The 18,115-nt window shown below is 37.4% G+C and overlaps 1 protein-coding gene across 1 annotated transcript in view; it reads right to left on the reverse strand.

The window, feature by feature from the left end:
- Nucleotides 1-15,473, reverse strand: part of LOC114045332 (disintegrin and metalloproteinase domain-containing protein 2-like) — a 131,908-nt gene extending 116,435 nt beyond the window's left edge. The window contains 3 exon segments of the mRNA XM_027865264.1: nucleotides 4,395-4,483; nucleotides 9,815-9,838; nucleotides 15,374-15,473. Of these exon segments, the coding sequence (XP_027721065.1) occupies nucleotides 4,395-4,483; nucleotides 9,815-9,838; nucleotides 15,374-15,473 (213 nt within the window).
- Between the last annotated feature and the right edge of the window lie 2,642 nt (nucleotides 15,474-18,115).

Below are 18,115 nucleotides of genomic sequence, written 5' to 3' on the forward strand. Positions count from 1 at the left end.
TAAATACAAAATAAGGAAAGAAAAAAAGAACATTTCTATGTATAGCAGAACATAGGAGAGGATTCAATATAAAGTAATGAATTTCCATTTCAAGAAAATCTATATAATAAATACTACGCATTGTTTTCAGAGTTGTCTGGCTTTTCTTTGTTTCCTTCTAGGTTTTCTTTTCTTTTCTGCTGTGCACTTTTTATTTTTTTCCCTCCCTCTTCACCCCTGCTAGAGAAGGCTACAATTAAACATGGATATATACACATATACACAGATATCTATAAACATACATATATATGTATGTATGCATGTGTGTGTGTGTATATATATATATATATATATATATACACACACACATACACACACACTCATATACATGTATGTAAAACCATTCTACTTGTCATCTCTTTCTCTGGAGGTAGACAGCATCTTCCTTCATTAGTCCAAGTCTTTCCATGTTTTTCTAAAACAATATGCTCATCATTTCCTACACCACAGCAGGATTCCAACATAATCACATCCTATCTGAGAAGTCTGTGAAAGTTTCTTCCCAATTTTCTGTATTCCTTCTATTCTTAGCTATGTTGGTTTTATTTATACAAGAAATTTTTAATTTAAAATAATCAAAATCATCCATGTTACACTTCAACAATACTCTCCCCTTATAATATAGTTCAAGGTCTGATATTGCTGAATCTCCTTCCTTTACATCTTTTTTCCCTAGTTTCTTTGAAATTCCTAACCTTTTGTACTCCCAAATGAACTTTGTTATTATTTTTTCTAATGCAGTAAGACAATTTTTCACTAATTGGGATGGCATTGAATAAACTGGTTAGGAAAACTGTCATTTTTAAAATTATATTAGCTTTACCTGTGCATGAACAATAAACATTACTCCAATTATTTAAGGCTGACTTTGTTTGTATAAAAAGTGTTCTATGTTCATGTTCATGTATTTTTTTTGTCTGTTTTGGTAAGTATACTCTCAGGTATTTTATACTTTCTAGTTATTTTAAATAGTCTAAAACAATATCGATGACAATAGTGTAGTATCCCTATTTTTCCCTTTTAATTAAATCTATCTTAACTTTAACTTTGTCTGAGATCATGATTACTACCCCCTACTTTTTTTACATAATAAATTCAGTTCCAGCCCTTTATTTTATCTTTGTATGTAGCTCTCATTTTTATTGTTTCCTCAATACAACACATTGTTGAATTCAAATTTTTAATCTACTATTTCTACTTTATGGATAATTTCATCCCATTCACAATCTAAGTTACAATTACTTGTGTATTTCCTTCCTTCCTGTTTTTCCTCACTATCCTTCTCTATTTACTCTATCCCTCCTCACTCCTCATAAAACACTTTTTAAACAAATAAAGTCAGACTTAAATAACTGGAGTAATGTTTATTGTTCATGGGTAAGTAAAGTCAATATAATAAAAACATGACAATTTTACCTAATCAATTTATTCAATGCCATCCCAATTAAGTTACTGAAAAATTATCTCACTTCTCTAATCTATTTCTACCCACTACCTTGATCTCCCATTCCCTAACCTACCCACCCCTGTAAGAGTCCCTCCCTCATTCTCTCCCCCCAACTTATCCCCTATCCTTCTCATTTCTTTCTGAATTTAGACTTTTATACTCTTCGAGATTTATGTTGTTCCCTGTTTAACTCATTCCTGATGAGAGTAATGTTCCAGCACTACCCAGCCTCTATCCCCACTTGCTTCTTCTGTGTCAGTTCTTCCTTTCATGCCTCATTTGTATGAGATAAATACTCCTTTTTATTTCTCCCTACACATTTTTATTTTTTTTAGCATCACCCCATTGTACACAGCTCAGCTGAAGCTTTTCTTTCCAACTACCCAAATAATAATGGCAATCATAAAAGTACTGATAACATTTTCACATATAAGAAGTAAACAATTTGACCTTATTGAGTACCTTACGATTGGTCTTTAATGTTTACCTTATATCTCTCCTGGATTTTATATGTCAAATTTTCAATTAAAGCTGCTGTTTTTGTCACAAATACCAGAGAGTCTCTCAGTTCATTAAATGTCCATTTCTTTTTCATTCAAGATTATACTTAACTTTGCTGGGTAATGCCACCTCCTCTGCTCTATGGAATATAGTATTCCCAGACCTATGGTCCTTCAATGTAATAGCTGCTAGGTCTTGTGTAATCCTTATTGTAGCTCCATATTGAAATTTAAATTTCTTGTTGCTTGCAATATTTTCTACTTAACCTGGGAGCTTTGAAACTTGACTATGATATTCCTCTAAGTTTTCCTTCTGGGATCTCTTTCAGGTGGTGATCAGTGGATATTTTTTTCTATTTCTGCTTTGCCTTCTTGTTCGAGAACTTCAGGGCAATTTTCCTTGATAATTTCTTGTATTATTAAATGTATCAAGATTCTTTTTTTTTTTTTAAGTCATACCTTTCAGGCAGTCCAGCTATTCTTATACTGTCTCTCCTTGACCTGTTCTCCACATCAGTTGTTTTTCTGATGAAATGTTTCACATTCTCTATTTTGTTTTATTCTTTTGGTTGTTTTATTATTTCCTGGTGTCTTATAACGTCATTAGCTTCCCTTTGCCTAATTCTACTTTTCAAGGAATTATTTTCTTCCTTAAGTTTTTGATTCTCTATTTCCAGTTGGCTGACTTTCTTTTCATAATTTTCTTTATTTTCTTGGATTGTTCTTATTTTTTTTTCTAATTTTTCCTCAATTTCACCTATTTGATTTTTAAGGTCCTTTTTCAGTTCATCCAAAAATTCTTTTTGGGCTTTGGGACCCTTTGACATTTCACACTGAAAAATGAGTGAATTTTTTAGCTCCACTATCTTCCTCTGAATATGATCCCAGATCTCTATCACCATAGTAGCTGTCTATGGTTGGGTTCTTTCTCCTTTGCTTACTCATTTTTATTGTTATTTTGTTTTATTTTGTTTTTAGCAGCTATTAATATGATCAAGTTCTAGACCTGAGGTATGAGGAATGACGCCTCAAGCTTCAGGTCCTTCTTAATATTATTTTCTGGGCTTTGTCCTGGGCCCCACCTTGGACACTCCTCTCCACAGTTAGGGCATCCAGCCACACTGTCACACAAACCAAACACTCTTGCTCCTTGTAGTCCCTCTGGTGGCTACAAACTACAGCTCTCCTCTCTGCACTAGAACTGAAACCAGGGACTTTGCTCTCCTGCAAGTGTCCACAGCCAGCAGGGTCCCCACCCCTCTGCTATGCACTCACCAGGCCTATGCTAGCTCCTCTCTGGATGGGTCAGGTCAGCACAGCTGTGCTTGGCATCCCCCTACAGTTGAAGTTCCTTCAGTCCCCTCCTGCTCAACTGTCAGACCCCCCACAGTGTCTGTGAGGTGAAAGTTCCTGAGGCTGAGACTGCCTCCCAACCCCAGCTGCCCCCAGGGCTTGTTGTTTGTTGATTCCCTAGTGTCAGCCTGGAGGTATCTGCACTTTACTTAGGCCCAACCTCTGCCCCTGGAGGCCAACTCTTTCCTGAGGTCTTCTCAAGTTGTCCTAGGAGGACACTGCTTTGCTCCAATCTCCTGTTTATTTCTGTTGCTTTATGTTCTCTCTGAGGCAATGTTCTTTCTGTTTTTGTGAGGAAATTTGGAGAGCCGAAAGTTTTCTGACCTACTCTGGCATCTTCCCAGAATCCTCTCTGATTAACTGGTTTTTAAAATAGCTCTATAAGGTTTGCCTGTCAAATTCAACCTTATTCAGAGATATACACATTTTTAGGTTTTTTTAAAAAATATAATTGCTGTTTATGTAGCCTTTTGAGTATATTTTTCATCAATATGGTTTGGAGTTACTATGTTTAATAACTTATTAAAGAGGGTTTAAAAAAAAACAATGTGTAAAAAAGCCTTACCTCATTTGGACCACTTACTATTATCCTAATAGCAACTCATTCCTAATTACAGGTAAAGTACCCAAGAGAAAATAATTATAGACTCTTGAGTATAAGAATGGCAAACTCAAACATAAAGTAACAACAAAAATATAATGATTTCATTTGAATTTCAGTTTTCATGTAACTACTTGTTAAGTGGACTAACCAGTCACAATGTAATTTTCCTATTCTTCTACTCATGGGGGAAAATTTCTAGTTATTGAACTTTCTCATTCCTTAGATTCTGAACAAAAGGAAGTATACTGTATACCAATGTTTCAAGTGCTGAATTATTCTAAAGGAGTGTATTTTATAATGTCTCGAGTTTCTTTAATAAGTTTCAATAAGTAAGTTGACAACTTTAGTTACTCCATAATTACCAAGTTTCTCTGATGCAAAACAAAATATATAAGCAACTCATCACAAAACATGTATTCTATAAATTATAATAATTCCATTGCTTAATTACATATTTTGGTTCCAAAAGTTCACTTGACGGTGGTGAGATCTTTAGTGGAACTGTGATCGATAGAAACGTTTGATGAGAACCTAAAAGAGGTTAAAAAAAACAACTGTTACTTTTTTGTACAATAGAGAAGCATCATGGAGTAGTAGAAAGAAAGACTGCTCAAATCATGGAAGATTTGGTTCAAGTTCCACCTTTGTCTCATACTGGTTGTGGGACCCTCGGCAAGTCACTTAGAGTCATTAGAGTCTCAGTACTTGAGGCAACTCTCTAAGACTAGAAGTTGCAAAGAAGGTATTGACCAGGTTTCAGAATTAACTCACTTACAAGGTTCCTATAACAATGAAATCACAGATTTAGTTTCGATCCCTACTTGTATAACAATATGTTCAACAACTAATGATTTTGCATTTTCCTTTAATTTTTTTTTCTAAAAACTAATTCCAGAATTATTTACCTCAATTTAGTTTTGTTTTGTGAAGGGGAGGAGGAGGGGATGGTCTTGACCTATTCTTTTGATTTCATTGGTACAGGGACCTTTGCATAACTCCCTCCTCTAAAACCTAGAAGCAACTGTGCTCCAGCTCAGTCTTAGAGATTGACAGACTTGCCTAACATCATCCCGTATGTGTGAAAGGTAGAACCTGAACCCAGATCCTCTTGGGTGGACAGAAAGACTAGCACTCTCTCCCCTCTCTCTTCTCTTCTCTTCTCTCTCTGTCTCTCCTGTGCAATCTCATCTCACTGTTCAGCTCAATTTCAAAGCACCCCATCAAAAAAGTCCCTTTGAACTCACTCTCATTCCTTTGTCAGTCTTTGTATACCTGGGCAATCTTAGGCAAGTCATATCAACAGTCTGGGCCTCAGTTTCTTCATCTCTAAAATGCTCAGTTTGGACCAGATGATCTCTCATTTTTTCCAACTCTAAAATACTATTATCCTAGGCTTTTCTGTCTTTTTAAGACCTGTTTTTTAATATATGTTTATAAAATTAAAAGTTTCTTTTTCCCTTCTGTACTGTCTTTATTTCAAGTAATTTATTTCTATTAAGGAATGAATTCTATTGTCTTAAAGATTTCCTCTATGGCTAAGTGCAAAATATGCACCAGTTTTTATGACAGAGAGAATGACATGTACATTTTCAAAGTGAGGTTGTAAAGCTTTAGGTTTCCTTTAATTCTTTTGGCATTTTCTACAACCATCAGAAGCCTTAACAGAATAGTCTACTTACTTTATAAAATGCAATGAACATTCCCAAAAGGCAACAACTAGCTGCTTCTGTCTCTTTATATGTTGCTTTAACACTTTTCTCTAGGCTTGCTATACCATGAGGTTCTAAAGAAATACTGGCTGCTTTTTTTTTCTTTTTTGGGGGGGAGGTGAATGGGGGACTGCCTTTTTGAATGAAAGCACTTTTGTTACCGTGGAAGCTAGACCAGGAACTTGCTGGAGTACCCATTTCTGTGCTCCAGTATCTCCCTGATAGGATTATAGATACTCTGTAACCAAATAAAACAGCCCCTTAAGAAATTTAGAGGAACAGAAAAGTCAATAGAAATGAAGGAAAAAGAAAGACCAATAGGCAGAGACAGAGGAGTGCTAACCAATTTTCCTCCCTTCTCAACCCAGCCTAGTAGCAAGCAACTAATGCTCCTTCCATTTTTACCATCCAGGAATAAGTAACCCTGGTCTCCTATGTGATGTTTTTAAAGTCCCAAAGTCACTGTTAGCAATTACAGTTGGTGTTTCAAAATATTCCTCCAACTTTGAAAAATATATGAAACAAACAGAATTATGGCAATACCTAGGACTTAAGAAAACTATTTTTGTATACTTTGAGGGACCATGAACCTAATGTAAAATCTCACGATGCACTTCTCAGGATTCCTTTGGGATTTCCTAAAGTGGAATTTTGTAACTTTAAATGAAGTGGAAGAAGGGGCAGCATTGATCAAAGAAGAACTTATCAATTGAGTGTCCCCCTCTTTCCCCCCTCCACAGGTTCATTTGATGGTGGAAGTAGCAGGTAATACAAACAACAAAGCACTATGGCCTTAAAGGAAATGAAAAGCAATTACACTTCATAACTTCTCCAACTTCTTGCACTAGAGGGAGGCCGAGCCTTTGATTGTCTGAAGGACCAGCCATGACCCTGGTGACTTTAAGAGAGCATCACATTCTGCAAAAAGTCAATCAAGGCAGAAGAGAATATGAGGAAAGTAAACTCTGACAGTACAGATGGTAGCTAGCTTTAGAGGAAGAACACAGCTCTTGAGGTAATCGCTCTTTGCCATTTTCCTTGTGTCTCTACCAGATGGTAGGATCCTTCCATTCAGGAGGTATTAGATATTCTGGTCATATGTGTTGTCTACATGTATGTCATATTACCAGTGTATTCTATTTATGTGTTACTCTTCCCACTGATGCTATGTATATTTATAGGAGACCATACCCAGCATTATAGGGAGAATGTTTTGTACTGTTCTTATAATACCATCTGTAATGGGTCAGAACTGACCAGACCAGTCAAGTGACTCGGGTCTAAGATTAGAACAAAATGAGACACTCTTAGGTCATTCAAAAGTTAACAAAATGATATTTACTTAACTATAGCAGAGAAAGGACATTCAAAGCAGGCAAATGAAATTTACTGAGGATACAGTCTTCATTCATCTAAGTCCAGCTCTCTTGTACTTCTCTTGGTTATTCTGGTCTGCAGTTAGAAATTTAAGGAAAAAGTTCTAGACCCTCATCTCTTGGCTGTTTCTGCAGTCAGACACAATAAGCTCTTCAATACTTTTTAAAGAAAAGCTAGTCTAACCGGCATAGCATTAGGTTTTAGGATACTGCTAGTACCACACCAAACTCCTTGCTGGCAAGGTCTGAAGTTCTTTTAGAGCAAGGGCTCTTAACCTTGGTTCTTAACCTAGATTTCAAAGTGGTTCCATGAACCTGAGTGAGAAATAATACATCTTTATTTTCACTAATCCATAACTAAAAGCTAGTATTTCTTTCAGTTATTTAAATACATTATTCTAAAAGGGGGTCTACAGGCTTCACCAAACTGTTCAAGAAATATATGACACAAAAAAATAGTTCAGAGATTCTTTTCTAAAGCATCTCCTACCACTTAACTTGACTGTAGGTCTTTTGCTAGACAACCTTGACCTCAGGGACGCAAGAAGCCTGACAAACTCACTCCCCCCTAGAGGAGGGGAGGGAAAGGGTAACCAAATCTTTACTCCTTTAGAAGCCTCTACTAAGGGACTGCCTCAGCTTATTCTGTCTACCCCATCATAAGAAAGCACATCACTTTCTAACATGGCCCTTTGTTATTCTAAGTCCTTTCTGGGGAGGAATTGTCCAGTGACAACTGGGTACTAATAACAGCTAATGATTAAAGTCTATAAAATGAGCTAAAGAAGGAAATGGCAAACCTTTACCAAGAAAACTTCAAATGGAGTCACAAAGAGCCAGACTGAAATGACCAAACATTTATATAGTACTTAGTATGTGCCAGGAACTGTGCTAAGCACTTTACAAATATTATCTCATTGGATCTTCACAACAACCCTGCAAGGTGAATGCTATTTATCCCCATTTAACAAATGAGTAAACTGAGGCAAACAGAGGTTAAATGATCTATCTGCCCAAGATCAATCACACAGTTTGTAAGTGTCTGAGGCTGGATATGAATTCAGGTCTTCCTGATTCTAAGCCCAGCACTCTGTCCACATAGCTACCTAATTACCATACTGACAGTAATGTAGAAAGCCCCCATCAGTTCCTAGTAAGCAGGTTATGCTCCTGCCTTTGCCACTGTTTATTGTCTGTATCTACTCCGCTGGGGCTATGTCTCTGCCCAGAGACACTCAAATCCTATCAAAAGCTACCCAGGCCCTGAGCACCTGTGACACAACCACTGTCCCGATGTGAAGGCAAACACTGCTAGAAATTGGCTACCCTCCTATGCCAAGAGCTTAGTGCTTATAAGCTACTACTATTCCTCTGTGCTAAGGCAAAGGCATTGTCATGCCAGGCATCTGACTCTGCCCCTTATGCTAAGGATAAGCTCTGCCATGGGACTAACTGCTGACCCACTACCAGTGCCAGATAATGACAATATGGGGATCTGATTATTCCCGCACACCAGGGGCCAGCGCTACCGAGGCCTGATTCTCCTCCCTATGCCAAAGACAAGCCTTGTCACAGGCCTGAGATCAGCCACACTGGTCCAAATTTCATCCCTATCCCATTCTGGGGCATGAACACTGCAATATGTTGTTACTGCCAAGGCTTGGTTCTGCCCCCTTATGCCATGATCAACCTTTTCTGCTTTCTACTGGTCCTGATTCTGCCCCCTGTTCAAGATTCCACATTGCCCCATTATACCAGGGCTGAGCATTGGCACAGATGTGAACATGGCTATACTGCCACTGCTGCCCTGTGCTAGGGCAGGAGTGCTGCCAATGCCACTATTGGTGTTGGGCCTTAAGGTCTGCCCCTCCAAGATGGAGCCTCATGATGCCCACTGAGGCAGGGCCTGAGCACTGCTCCTCCGTCCTACTCCTACCCCTATGTCAGAGCTTCCAGAGCTAAGATTTCTTTATTACTCAATGTATTATCATTCAATATTTCTCTATGACATATAACCCTAGAACCAATTCTTTTTTTTTAAGGCAATTGGGGTTAAGTGACCTGCCCAGGGTCATACAGCTAGTAAGCGTCAAGTGTTTGGTCTGAGGCCAGATTTGAACTCAGGTCCACCTGACTCAGGCCTGGTGCTCTATCTACTGCACCATCTAGCTGCCCCCTCCAGAACCAATTCTTGGCCCTCATTGGGAATTTCAATCCCTCTATCTTTCACTACTTTCTCAGATTATCACTCCTACTCTGGCTATACTCTTTTCTCTTTCCAATCTTGGTTTAATCATTTTTTCAACTTGAAGCTATCAAACTCTCAAATCCCATTGTCTTGTCCTATCAAAGTTCATACCTTGACAAATTCTGTTGTTCAGTCATGTCCTGTTGGGTCTGATTCTTCACAACAACATTTGGGGTTTTCTTGGCAAAGATACTGGAGTGGTGTGCCATTTTTTTCTCCAGCTCATTTTACAGATGAGAAACTGAGGTAAATAGGGCTAAGTGACTTGCCCAGGGTCACACAGTAAGTGTCTGAGGCTAGATTTGAACTCATGAAGATGAACCATCCTGACTTCAGCTCCACCAAGCTGTCCCTTGACAAACTCTAACCTTGGATTAATCATACCATATCCTTCTATTGTTACTACTCACATGCTAAAGAACAGAGCTAGAGGAAGTCATGAAACTGTACAGGCTGGATCCACCACAAATCTTTGTTATTAAATCTCAACTACGTCCTCTCTGCAACTAGGCAATCCTTTTATTCCTCCCTAATTAATTCACTATGCCACTAACAACAGCAGCTGTTCAAAACATTCTCTTCTCTCTTCAAGTCACCCACAGTACTCTCTACCCCCTGTCCCTCATTTTGTATAACTCTGAGTTGAGGACCTTGACCAAAAAATCAAGATCATATATCATACCACAAGCTCCCTCTTCTCCCATTATCTTCATCTCACATTCCTTTGACTTTATACCCCACTATCACCATCTTATTCTGGTTACTGACTGGGCAGGTTAGCAGTCTCCTTGGCAAGACAAACACTTACACATGTACCCTTGATCTCATCCCTTCTAAATATTCTCCAACAGATTTACTATATCATCATTTCTCTCTCTTTCCAATTTTCAGAATCTATTAACTATCTCTAAAGCCTACAAACATGCCCAAGTTTTCAATATCATCAAAAGAACGTCACTATATATTTTTTGAATTTTTGCTTATCAAAAATACTTTCATTCTCTTCCTGCCTCCCTCCCATTCCATTGGAAAAACAAAACAAAACTCATAATAAACATGCACAGTTATGTAAAACAAATTCCCTCCCTTTTGTCATTTCATATAGCACAATAATATTCCATGACATTCATATGTCATTTGTTCAGTAATCCAATCCCCAGTTGATAAGCAAACCCTTAGTTTTCACATCTTTGCAGCTACAAAAAGAGATGAAGTAAACATTTTTGAAAATACAGTTCCTTTTCTTTTTTCTTTGAATTCTTTGGAGAAGATATAGTAGTAGTATTACTGGGTCAAAGAGTATGCATAGTTCAGTGATTATTTTTAGGCAAAGTTTCAAAGTGCTTTCCTGAATGGCTGTACCAACTCACAGTTATACCAAAAATGTATTAGTCAGTCTGTTTACCCACAGCTTCTCTAACACTTGTATTTCTTTTCGTCACTTTTGTCAATCTTATGGGTGTGAGGTGAAATGTTACAGTTGCTTTAATTGGCATTTCTCTAATTATTATTGATATGAAACACTATATATAATATGTATGTATAGATAGACAGATAGATAGCTTGGTTTTCTTCCTTAAAAAAAATTCCATTTCATTTTTTTTCTACTATTTTACTATTAGGGAGTGATTTTTTCTTATGAATTTGAATCAGTTCCTTATGTATCTTAGAAATCAAAACCTTAGCAGAGAAACTCTGGCTGTGGTGGCAGACATCTATAGTCTGTGTAGCTGGAGAGGCTGAGGCTAATAGATCACTAAGTCTGGCACAAACATGGTGAGCCTTCAGAAGCAGAGGGCCATGTGGCTGCTTAAGGAAAAATCAAGTTTCTGTGCATGATCAATATTAGGATCAAGCCTATGAGTGGTTGCTGCACTTCCAGCCTAGGGAAAAGAGGGAGTGAAAGAGGGAGGAAGAGAGAGAGAGAAAGAGGAGGAGGATGTAGGAAAAGCAAGAAAAGGAGAAGAAAACATTTATTAAGCAATTATGTCCTAGGTACTGGGGATACCAATACAAAAATGAGGCAGTACTTGCCCCAAAGAGAGAAAGAAAGGGGAGGAGGAAGGGAGAGAGTCATTTGAAAGGTTCTTCTCCTCTTCCCTGCCCCTCCCCCCCATTATATGCTTACTTTCTAGTATTAGCTGTATTGGTTTTATTTGTATAAAAAAACCTCTAATTTTATGTAATTAAAATTGTCCATTTTGTCATCTGTAATCCTTTCTATCCCTTATTTGGTCATTAATTATTCTCCTAGCTACAATCAGATACTATGTTTGTTTACTTCTTCATGTTTTTTTAATAGTATTTTTCCCCAATTACATGTCAAGACAATTTTTAGCATTCATTTTTACAAGATTTTGAATTCCAAATTTTTCTTCCTTCTTCCTTCCCCTCCTTCCTTCTTCCTAAAATGGTAGGCAATTTGATATGTTATACATTTCCATACTAGTCACAATTGTAAAAGAAGAAACAGATCAAAAGGAAAAAAAAACATGAAAAAGAATAAAGCAAATGAAAAAAGTATACTTCAATTTGCATTCAGAGTCCATCAGTTCTTTATCTGGATAAGGATAGAATTTTCCTTTGTGAGTCTTTTGTACTTGTCTTGGATCACTGTGTTGCTGAGAAGATCTGTGTCATTATTCATAGCTGATCATCACAAAATGTTGCTGATACTGTGCGCATTTTCCTGGTTCTCCTCATTTCACTTTGCATCAGTTCATACAAGTCTTTCCAGGTTTTTCTGAAATCTGCCTTTCCATCGTTTCTTAATGAACAACAGTATTCCATTACATTCACATACCACAATTTGTTCAGTCATTTCCCCAATTGATGGGCATCCCCTCAGTTTCCAATGTTTTGCCACCATGAATAGGAATGCTATAAATATTTTTACATTTGTAGGTCCTTTTCCCTTTTTTATGATCTCTTTGGGATACAGACCTAGTAGCAGTATTGCTGGATCAAAGGGTGTGCAAAGTTTGGGCATAGTTCCAAACTGCTCTCCAGAATGATTGGATCACTTCACAACTCCACCAACAGTGCATTAGTGTCCCAATTTTCCCACATCTTCTCCAACATTAATCATTTTCCTGTTTTGTCATGTTAGCCAATCTGATAGGTGTGACGTGGTACTTCAGAGTACTTTTAATTTGCATTTCTCTAATCAAAAGTGATTTTCAGCACTTTTTCACATGCATATAGATACTTTGATTTCTTCATCTGAAAACTGCCTGTTCATACCCTTTGACCATTTATCAATTGGTAAATGACTTGTGTTCTCATAAATTAGACTCATTTCTCTATATATTGGAGAAATGAGGCCTTTATCAGAGATACTTGCTACAAAGATTATTTCCCAGCTTTCCACTTTCCTTCTAATCTTGGTTGTTTTGGTTTTGTTTGTGCAAAAGCTTTTTAATTTACTATAATCAAAACTATTTTACATTTTATAATGCTCTTTATCTTTTGTTTGGTCATGAAAATGTAACTTATTTAACTTCTCCTTTAACAATTTGAATGCTATACCAATTGATGCATATATGTTTAGTATTGATATTATTTCATTGGCTGTGGTACCTTGTAGCAAGATATTTCTTATCTCTTTTAATTAGGTCTAATTTTTCTTTTGCTTTATCTGAGATCAGGATTGCTAACCCTTTTTTTTTTTTACTTCAGTTGAAGCATAACAGATTCTACTCCAGCCCCTTAACTTTATTTTCTGTGTGTGTCTCCGCTTCAAGTGTGTTTCTTACAAACAACATATCGTAGTATTCTGGGTTATGATCCACTCTGCCATCCACTTCTCTTCTATGGGAGAGTTCATCCCATTCACATTCACAGTTCTGATGTAAGTGTTTTACATGACTACAGACGTATAACCTCTATCTTGCCTTCTCAATGGCAGTGGGGTGGGGGGAAGGAAGGGAGAGAATTTGGAACCCAAAGTTTTAAAAACAAATGTTAAAAATTGTTTTTGCATTCAACTTACAGGCAATGGGGTATAGAAATCTATCCTGCCCTACAGGGAAACAGAAGGGGAAGGGAATAGGAGAAGGGGGGGTGTGAAAGAAGGGAGGAAAAGATTAGGGGAAGGGGTATTCAGAATGCATGCCATCTTGGGGTGGAGGGAGCGGCAAGATGCAGAGAAAAAATTTGGAACATTCACAGTTATGATTACTGTGTATTTCCCTGCATCCTATTTTTCCTGCTGTTTGTCCTCTGTCTTCTTCCATCCTTTCCCTCCTCAACAGTGTTTTGTTTCTATCACCTCCCCCAGCATAGCCTCTCTTTTGTCAATCCTCCCTTCTTAATTTAATCTCCTCCTCTCCTACTTTCCTGTCGGGTATGATAGATTTCTATGTTCAACTGATTGTGTATATTATTTCCCTTTGAGACAATTCCAATGAGAGTAAGGTCCAAGTGATGCCCATCACGCATCCTCCCATCTTTCCCTCCACTGTCTTTTTGTACCTCTTCATATGAAGTAAGTTATTCCATTCTACCTCTCCTTTCCTTCTGCATCTAGTGCACTCCTCTTTCTCATCTCTTAATTATTTTATGTCATTCCCTCAAATTCACCTTATACCCACGTCGTCTGTCTATGTGTATTCCTTCTAGCTGTGCTATTAGTGGTACAATTTTTAAGAATTACAAGTATCATCTTCCCATGGAGGGATGTAAACAGTTCAGCTCCATTGAATCCCTTATGTTTCTTTTCCCTTTTTCCCTTATTAGGCTTGTCTTGAGTCTTGACATTGAAGATCAAATTTTTTGTTCAATTTTAGTCTTCTTATGAAAGTTCAAAATCCTTCCATTCCATTGAGTAACCATTATTTTCCTTGAAGTATTATGCTTAATTTCACTGCACAGGTGATTCTTGGTTGTAGTCCTAGCTCCTTTGTCGTCCAGAATATCATGTTCCATGAACTCCAATCCTTTAATGTTGCAGCTGCTAAGTCCTGTGTAACCCTGATGGTGGCTCCCTGATATTTGAATTGTTTCTTTCTGGCCACCTGCACTATTTTTTCCTTCATCTAATAGTTCCATAATTTGGTTATAATGTTTCTTGGCATTTTTATTTTGGAATCTTTTTGCTGAGGTGATCAGTGGATTCTTTCAATGCCTATTCTGCACTCTGGTTTGAGGATATCATGGCATTTTCCTTGATAATATCTTGAAAGATGCTGTCTAGCTCCTCCTTTTGATTATAGCTTTCAGATAGTCCAATGATTCTGACATTGTCTCTCCTGGATCTATTTTCCAGGTTTTCCAGGTCAGTTGCTTTTCCAATGAGGCATTTTACATTTTCTTCTATTTTTTCATTCTTTTGAATTGGTTTGATTCTTGATGTCTCATAGAGTCTTTACCTTTCACTTGCCCAATTCTAACTTTTAAGGAGGTGTTTTCCTTAGTTAGCTTTTGTACTTCCTTTTCCATTTGGACAACTGTACTTTTAAAGGATTTGTTTTCTTCAGTGGATTTTTATATCTCCTTTTCTATTTGGCCGATTACACTTTTTAAATAGTTGTTTTCTTTTTCTAAGCTGTTGACTCTTTTTTTCATAATTCTCTTGCATCACTCTCATTTCTTCTTCCAATTTTTCTCTATCTCTCTTATATGATTTTGGGCTCTTCTGGGCTTGAGACCACATCCCATTTTTTGGGGGGGTTTTGTCCATAGGTGTTTTAACATCATTGCCCTCTTCTGAGTTTGTGTCTTGATCTTCCCTGTCACCATAACTTTCCATGGTCAGATTCTTTTGTTGTTTTTTGCTCATCTTTTTTGGTCTTTTTCCTTTCTTTTAAATTTTATCTTTGTTCTCTAGGTGTCTCAGGCTTCTTGTACCAGGAGCTTCAGACTCTGGCTATTCACCTGGCACTACAGTGATGTTGCCCTGAGACCCATAGGGGACCCTTATGTCTGGTGTTGCACTAAGGGGGTGGCTCTCACTGCTGGAGGCCACAGAGGTCTGGCAGCTTACCCAGTGCTAAGGCTAGAGTGTGCTGAGGTTGGTGGACCATTTCTGTGTTTTCCTGGGGCTACACTGAAGCACATAGTGGTCTGGCCACTGATGGCTGCCTGTTTGCTTAGGCACCTGTAGGGTTGGCATCTACCTGTTCGCCCAGGGCTACATTGAAGCACGGAGTGGTTCTCTGGGCTGGAGTCAGCCCATTCCCCTGGCCATGCTGAGACATTTCCCTGTATTTGCCTCAATACATACAGGGGAATGGGCAGACTCTCCCTCTGAGAACCTCCACATGTTTCAGTGTAGCCCCAGGCAAACAGGCAACTTCTAGTGGCCATACCTCTGTATATTTTGTATAAAATTTGTTCCATTGATTACCTTTCTATTTTTTAAACTGCTCCAGATTGTTTTGATAATTACCACTTTGAAATATAAAGAATGGTGCTGTTAGGCCCCCTTACATCTTTTTTTTTTTTTTTTTTTTAGGCAATTGGGGTTAAGCGATTTGCCCAGGGTCTCACAGCTAGTAAGTGTCAAGTGTTTAGCCTGAGGCTGAATTTGAACTCAGGTCCTCCTGACTTCAGGGCCAGTGCTCTATCCACTATGCCACCTAGCTACCCCATCTCTTATATCTTTTAAGAATTATTTTTCTTAAGATTCTTCAGTTTCTGTTCCTCCAAATGAATTTCATTATTTTTTGGTTTTATAAAGTAATCCTTTGGTAGTTTGATAGGTTGTTGTTCAGTTGTTTCAGTCAGGTCCAACTCTTCATGACCCCATTTGGGGTTTTCTTGACAGACTGAAGTGGTTGCTATTTCCTTCTTTAGCTCATTTTACAGATGAGAAAACTGAGGCAAACAGGATTAAGTGACTTGCCCAGGGTCACACAGCCAGTAAGTACCTGAGTCCAGATTAGAACTCAGGAAGATAAGTCTTTCTGACTCCAGACTTGGTGCTCTATCCACTGGGTGACCTAGCTGCCTACTTTGACTGGTATAAAACTAAATAAAGAAAATTAACTTAGACAGTACTGTCATTTTATTATATTGCTTCTGCCAACATATAAGCAGTTCATATTTAGTTACTTAGGTCTGTTTTGATTACCATAAAGTTTTATAATTGTATTTATATAGTTTCCATGTATATCTCAGTAGGTAGACTCCCAATTGCTTTATACCTTGTACAGTCATTGTAAATGGAATTTTTCAGTCTCTTCTTGTGTTCTATTTGTAACACCCAGAAATGCCAACAGTTTATGTGGATTTAACTTGTGTTCTGCAACTTTACTGGTTACTGTTTCAAATAATGCTTAATAGACTCTCTAGTGTTCTCTGAGTAAACCATCATATCATCAACAAAACACATACAGTTTTTATTTCTTCTTTACCTATATTTCTTTAATTTTTCTCTTCATTATTATAACGAACATTTCGAATACTATGTTAAACAGTCATGGTGAAAATGGACATTCTTGGGTTACCCCTGATCTTACTGGAAAGACTTCTAATTTATCCTCATTACACATAAAGCTGGCTCTTGATATAAAATATTTATTCCTATATTTTCCAGCACTTTTAACAATATTGTCTTTTATCTTGTCAAAAGTTTTTTCTGCCACTACTGACATGATAATGATTTTTATTGTTCTTATGATTAATGTGATCTATAATTTTGATAGTTTCCCAACAGTGAATCAACTAACATTCCTAATATTACTCCAAACTTTTCATAGTGTGAAATCTTTGTGATGTGCTCCTATAATCTCTTGGGTAATATTTAATTTAAAACCTTTGTGTCAATGTTGATTATAGCTATTTTATCTGTTTTAATTCTTCCTGGTTTATCAAGACCATAACTGTGTCATACAATTTTATGAACCTCTCTTTTCCTATTTTTTACACAAAGATAGGATTTTTTTCTTTTGACTACTTGATAGAATTTATTTATAAATCCCTGTGGTCAAGAGTATTTGGATGGACAAAGAGTTGATTTATGAATTGTTCAATATCTTTTTCTGAACTTGGATTATTTAAATTAATTTATTTTGTTATTAAAATCTAGCATTTTATATGTAATTACTGAACTATTTCATTTAAATTGTCAGTCTCATTAGCACATAATTGGGCAGAATATTTACTAATTTTTTATTTCTTGTAAATTCTTTTTCTCATTTTTGATAGTGGTAATTTTGTTTTCCTCTATTTTTCTTCATATTCACATTACAAAGGAATTTATTAGGATTCCTTCTTTTCTTTTTTTTTTTTTAAGGTTGACCTACCATTTTATTTTCCTCTGATCAGTTCAGGAATGTTGATGGGCAGATAGCTCTTTACATAGGCTTTGGAGGGGGTCTGGGGGCAGCCCCAGCAGGTCTGAAGTGGGGTGGGAGTGTCCAAACCTTTCCTGCCTCCTGGGACCGATTCCTCACTACCTTGCTGTGGATCATGCAGCTCACACAGTAATGCAGTTTCACATACAGTTTGGGCAGCACATAGAAGTCAAAGACGCTGGCCTCGGAGATGTCCCTGACGGCCGCGGCTTTCACGATGTTGCAGATGACGAACTTCTTGATGACCTTGTCCTTGGGCACGTAGTGGGCGCAGCTGGTGCATGGGCTGCACGTGGCCGCGGCCCTTCTTGACACGCCCGTTGCTCCTCCTCTTCTTGTCATCTTCGAAGCCAGGAACCAAAAAAGCTTTTCCTATCTTTTCAAATAGCTTTAGTAGTATGAAGTTAAATGTTCTTTGAACATTAAATAGAATCCACTCATAAATCAATTTTGTCCTCAGTGTTTTTGTTCCTGTAGAAGTTAATTTGTGGCTTGTTCAATTTATTTCTGTGATTTCTATTTCCTTTTCTGGGCATTTCATA

The sequence above is a fragment of the Vombatus ursinus genome, unplaced genomic scaffold, assembly GCF_900497805.2.
Source record: "Vombatus ursinus unplaced genomic scaffold, bare-nosed wombat genome assembly UNPS02014778.1, whole genome shotgun sequence".
Lineage (NCBI taxonomy): Eukaryota > Metazoa > Chordata > Mammalia > Diprotodontia > Vombatidae > Vombatus > Vombatus ursinus.